The sequence below is a fragment of the Haplochromis burtoni genome, unplaced genomic scaffold (assembly GCF_018398535.1).
Source record: "Haplochromis burtoni strain Fernald_Lab_line unplaced genomic scaffold, NCSU_Asbu1 Contig_47, whole genome shotgun sequence".
NCBI classification, from domain to species: Eukaryota; Metazoa; Chordata; class Actinopteri; order Cichliformes; family Cichlidae; genus Haplochromis; species Haplochromis burtoni.
In genome coordinates, this window is record NW_024582408.1 from 91,845 (window position 1) to 97,844 (window position 6,000).

General features: G+C 41.1%; 1 protein-coding gene across 2 annotated transcripts; it reads right to left on the reverse strand.

Annotated features, from left to right (window-relative positions):
* Window positions 1-594: 594 nt before the first annotated feature.
* Window positions 595-5,755, reverse strand: cep57l1 (centrosomal protein 57, like 1). Of its 2 annotated transcripts, none has more exons than XM_005951120.2 (11): window positions 5,401-5,755; window positions 3,847-4,018; window positions 3,529-3,708; window positions 3,296-3,417; window positions 3,035-3,148; window positions 2,853-2,930; window positions 2,587-2,676; window positions 2,421-2,492; window positions 2,084-2,343; window positions 1,804-1,948; window positions 595-1,138 (listed from the first exon to the last, which is right to left on the reverse strand). In XM_005951120.2, exons 1-11 carry the CDS (start codon window positions 5,419-5,421, stop codon window positions 932-934), a joined length of 1,461 nt encoding a protein of 486 aa, XP_005951182.1. In that variant the 5' UTR covers window positions 5,422-5,755; the 3' UTR covers window positions 595-931. The 2 variants fall into 2 exon arrangements, with proteins under 2 accessions (XP_005951182.1, XP_005951183.1); XM_005951121.3 differs by lacking the exon at window positions 5,401-5,755 and adding an exon at window positions 4,704-5,387.
* Between the last annotated feature and the right edge of the window lie 245 nt (window positions 5,756-6,000).

Sequence of the window (6,000 nt, forward strand, 5' to 3'; positions counted from 1 at the left end):
TTAGAGTAGATCAGAACTTCTATTCGTGTATTAAACTTGATGACAGAATAGCAAAAAATGTTGACTAAGGCCCGATAACGAGGAGATAAGTTGAGGAATGTTATGAGGCAGCTTCACATGTGGTTATTTTCCCCATTATAAGTGGCTGACTCAAATAAACAGCACATGTGTGTGTGCAAAAGGCATGCAGCAAATTTGCCATGTCATCTGACCAGCAAGCACTGGAGAACAGAGCTGTTTCAGCTGTGCAAAGGAAAAAAAAACTGTGTGTGGCAACAAAAAAATGGGTTTCTCCTACATGCATACAACTAAAAACCCACATCCGTTTGATCTGTGGTCAGGGCTCCATTTATTCAGCTGTTCGACCTGCTGCTGTTCGGGGTGCATTTGATCCCTCTCGATTATACGCAGCGGGGAGACTGGTGCTGCCAGCAACATTACAAAGTTAGAGTTCATTTATCCATCTAATAGCACGACTTGCCAAAGGTGAAAAGCTTCTGATTTAAATATAGAACAGGCTCCGCAGTGCCATCTAGTGGTTGTACATAAACAGTGACAAACATAAATGTGGAAGAAAAATAAATCTGCAATGTGTAGAAACAATAGCCTTTATTAAAAATAAACAACTATGATTACATAAAAGTTATTTAATCCAGCTCATTAGCTCCTTATGGCACATGACTCATTAACATTACTTTTATATTGGGTTAAGATCATGGTTCACAAACTACACCCTATGAAGGACAGTGTATGTGCAATACTTTATTTAATAAGCACTGTGTAGAATGCCTTATTTCCTCTCCAATTTGTTACTAAAAATGTCCAGAGGTCGTCTGAAGAGCAGAGAAAAAACAAAAAACAAACAAAAAACCCCACACATCATCCAGCTGTAACATCCAGGTCTGCACACCGAAGGTCTCACTGAGAAAAATCACGTTTCCCAGGAGAGGTCGTCCTGTTTGAGGCTGTTTCTGAACTTCTGTGTCTCTCTGAGAAGCTGCAGGTTTTTTTGAGTAGTCCTATCTGTCCTTCCCTTCTTTTCAGTCTTAACGGGAGAAGGAGCAGGTGGCTTGATCCCACTCAGCCTTTTGGCTGTGTGCTCCTCAGGAGATGATCGGCACTGGGCCAGTTTTTGGATCTGTGGAGGGAGCAGAAAACATCACACATTTGGATCTGTTCAGCACAATTATACACTGCAATAAGCTGCTATTACAATACCAGCTCCACTTAACGACATGCAGCTAAAGAAAACTGCTTTAAATACATAAAAATACTTTTCTAAAAATATCAAATTAATTTGTTTGAAAATCTCAAAATAATCTTATCACTATTTTTAAGTGGATCTAATGCACTTTTTTTTTTTTTTTTATTACTGGACTCTGCTTCAACTTTTGGCTCTTACTCTCACAAGCAGTGACCACAGAGGATGGATGCGCATATTTGATTTGGCAAAGATTTTTACCCTGGATGCCTTTCCCAAATGCAACTTCCCAGAAATCTGTCTCCCCTCCTGGTTTTGAACCAGACATCTTTTGCATGTAACGTGCACATGTTAACCACTACACCATGGAAGAACTGACTTTTACAGACATGGAATTCATTATTTGAAATTTTGCTTGATATAGGCATTCACCATTGACAACTGGTGGGCTGTCAATGGTGAATGCTTACTGCTGTTTTAAAGCACTTTAAAAGATGATTAGATGATTATTTTCAATGCATCAGATCCAGTTTCTCATTGTGTTACCGAAAATTGTTACAAATCTATCCCCTTTAAGTTGTACCAACTTGTAGGTCACATACCATCCTCTGGTGTTTGCGGAGCTTGGTGATCTGAGATCCTTTATCCTCCATCCTGGTGACCAGCAGCTCCAATTCTCTCTGGAGGTCATGCCTCTGCTCCGGATTTTGAGCTCCATCGATCTGACGCACCAACTCCTGATGCTCACTGACAAAGGTGACAAATATAAAACGACTTTAATAAAAGGTTCACTAATATGTCCAAAAAATTCTGAATAAAGAACTTAAATTATGTTAAATACGCCTTCATTCCTAATGCAGCTCACTGGTTGGCACTACTCACAAGCTCATCTGTCCCAGCTCGTCCTGCAGAGCCAGGAGCAGGTCGGCGAGTGAGCTTAGCGATGGGTCAACGGGCAGCCTGTTAGGCTTCTCTGATGAATCAGAGGAAGATGAAGAAAAGTCCTTTTGGAGGTTTTTCTTCACTCCGCAGCCAGACCTGTGGAGTGCACTCACTCGCTGGCACAGCTGTGGCTGGTGGTGCTTCATCATGTGAAGGATACTTTGCACGTTGGCATGAACCGAATGGCTTGGGCTCGTCGACTAGAGACGGGAATGAAAAGAATCAAAGTAAGAACAAACAACAAAAAAAGAAGTGCAGAAAATTATAAGTGACTTACTGTTCCTGCAACAAAGGGCATTTTCTTGTGCATCGGGCTCTTTGGTAGCAGTTCGGCAGGTTTAGAGGTTTTCTGAGGAAGAAGACAGCTCTCATCACCTCTACATCCAAAGAAATCTCCTTAAATAAATGCCTAAAATTAATTTTTATATCGGTCAGAAAAGTACCCTTATGCTCTTTTTTGTTTTCTTCTTTGGCTTTGTCTCTTCAGAAGTTGGCAGAGATGGTCGAAGGCTGACATCAAACTCTCGTTGCAGCTGCAGTAGTAACAGCAAATCAATGCTTCTTAAGAGTATTTAGTCAAATTTGCCAATCAGCAGCTTTATTGTTGAATATGTGCTGAAAGTTGTGGCGTGGGCAATTTAAAAAAAAGTTGTGTCTCTAGTTAGCATTTACTTGTTTCTTAACAAGTGCCATCCAAAAACTGACTAACCTCCTCCGCCTTCTCCTGCACGAGTTTACGCTCGTGCTCTTCTTTCAGCAGTTTCTGCTCCAGGATGGAAAGCTTCATCTGAAAATTTATCACAGCGACACACCCTGAAATAATGAACTTTTGGCGATAAGCATTCTGACTAATGAATTAGAGATAAGCAGCATTGGGAAACCTTAGGTTACCTCTGCCAGAGTTTGGGTTCTGCTCAGTTTGAGACACTCTGACTCGAGTTTTTCCAGCTTCTCTCGCTGAATTTGGCTGTTTGAGCTGCTCTTTTGCTCGCTCTGCAGAGAAGCCTTGAGGGGAGTAAAAGTGGCAGGGGGAAGATGTGGTTTTTTTATGTTACTTACATCCAGAAATGTGAGAAACAAATAGGTGATGATCATGCTTATAGCTGGGATCTACTTTCAAATGACTTTTTGATTCGTAGTATTCTGAGCTACCTGATTTTCCATTAGAGCGCTCCTCTCCTTTTTGGCATTTTCAACCATTTTCCTCATGTAGTCCAGCTGCTTCTCGAGAACCTTACAGCGAGCTTCTGCAGACTGCAGTTTTGAGTCCAGTTCTGTCATTATAAAGCAGAGAACAAACTAATCAATCAGTTAAATGGAGTTGCCAGATCATAGTGACCCACAGTACCCTGTTTCCTTGTTGCTTTCTATTCTTTGTCGCTTACCTCTCCTGGCAGAGTTATCCGTCCCAGGCAGGCTGGCTGCTGTCTGACTGTACAATGTTGTAACTTGTGGATGCTTTTGAGCATCATGGGAAAACTGCTGGTAGCTCTTCTCTGCTTGCGTCCTTTCCAGCTCCAGCCGCCTAATTTTCTCCTGAAGGGTCTTCAGTGCATCAACCACGGCTGATGAAGAGTAAACAACAATACAAAGACATACTAGGTAACTGTAAAAGAAAGCAGTTGCCCCCTCCCCCCTCAAAAAACTAAACAAAAACTTCCACTGTAAGAGACAAATAGCTCATGATAATGAATGCGTCATACCTTTGCTATCAATATTTGGTCTGCTCTGGGAAACTGAGCTGCTGGCCATGTGTGTGCCCATGCTGATAGACGAGTGTGCATGGGGCTCTGGCTCTCGTGAAGGTTTCACTATCCTGTCTGGTGGCTGGTAGTAGCTTCCAATGTAACTGTTCTTGGAAGGTGAGTCTAAAATCTATACACAACAAGAGGAGGTTGTTTTGGAAACAAATGAATATTTTCATTATCAATAAAATGCCAAGTTTGTAAAATTATAGACAAAAAATGTAAGTGTATACGAGTCAGATTTTTAACAATTTTGAACCTTGAGAATAAATTTGAAATGCAGAGACTAAAATCAGCTCCTGATTACCGCACTGTGAAAAAAGAGAAATAATTTTCTTTTTACTAAAACTGGTTTGGATGTGCAGTTTGCAGAAATATTGCAATTTTGCAACAGTGTGCTAATGGTAATAGTTTCATTTTAAATTACAACATTATTCCTAAAGTGCACAGCTCAAAAACAGGGAATACATGATCAACATAGTATAACACAAAGTTAGTTACACTTCACACTTCAGGGAAATTACGGTAATCTGTTTGATTAGGAAGGATAAACCATTGCTTTGCTACAAATGAAAGTGACAACAGGTGACTGCCTTCAACATCATAGGTTAAGACTTGACTTCATTCTAAAAATGAGTATTATAGATTATTATAGAGACGAGTTGCTATCCCAAGCGGAGAAGTTCAAGTATCCTGAGGTCTTGTTAAGACTGATTGATGCAGTGTCTGCATCACCGGTCCATTGTGGTAAAGTGAGAGCTGAACATAAAAACAAAGCTATTGATTTACCAGTCAATCTACATCCCCACCCTTACCTATGGTCACGAGCTCTGGATAGTGACCAAAAGATCAGGAGGTACTCAGAATAGAGCCTCATCCACATCGAAATGAGACAGCTTAGGTGGTTCAGAATGCCTTCTGGGAGAAGTTTCCCACGCATGTCCTACTGAAAGTTAAAAGGATGCCCTGGGGTAAGCCCAGGACACGCTAGAGAGATTACATCTCTCAGCTGCCTTGGGAATGTCTCGGTGCTCTCAGGCCTAGATGAGCTGATGAGGAGATGTGGGCTCATCTGCTTAGGCTGCTGCGCCCACGACCCCGTTCCCCCTTCACCATGAACCGTCTCTGTGGTTTTTCGCTTTTCCTCATCCATATATTTGTTTAGTAAACAGTAAATACTGATAAAAACTTTCTGTTTTCGGTGCAATTTCCATGCACTTTCCACACAAAGTAAACAGTAACCGAATCAACAAGCGTTAATCGATTACTCAACTGTACCCCAGTACAGCTAGCTTTCTGCAGCAAGGAGGCCGTTTGTAGTCCTAAAAGCTCCACAACAGCAAACATAATGTATTTACAAACACCACCCACTGCATGGACCATTGGCTCCTTTAGGTAGATACCCGTAAAACAAACCAAAAAGATGGTTAAGTGGCAACTTGGCGAAAGTAAACAAGACAGCGCTAACGCGTTAGCCACACCTGCTGCTAACGGCTGATTTACGGACGTTACCTGATCGTGGTACGTCTCCATTTTGCCCTACAGCAAATGATGAGTGCTTCCAAACTAATCATGCGTCTGTCTTTAACGATCCGAGGCTACTTTTATAAGTTAAAATGACTTGTAAGACACCAGCTAACTGACTCCAGCTGTCCTGTCACCAAGAGACAGTCCGGGCTTTTTAAATTTCCCTCCTCTTTGCCGCCCTCCACACTGTGGTTCCGCCTGCGCACTCTTAGTTCCTCCCTCCCCACCAGACTTTTCTCTGCTGGTTAAGAAATATATTATATTTCCATATCTTTTGCTAATTAAATACTATAAGGGTAAAAGGAAACTTAAGCTTGTCCTTATACTCATTCTTTACTCCAACATTCTAATTTACTCCACTGTTATTTCAGTTATTCTTTTTGGGTTTCAGTAGACTGGCATAACTACTTTGAGCTGTATATGACAATTTTCGAATTTTTAAAAATCCGATTATGACACACATATACGTGTCACTTAATTTTCTTTGTGGAACAGTTTCCAGTATTTTCAGCAAACTCAATAAAGACTGTGACCTTTTGGTGATAAGTATGGCATTAGACAGGCTCACCTTCTATAGACTAAAAT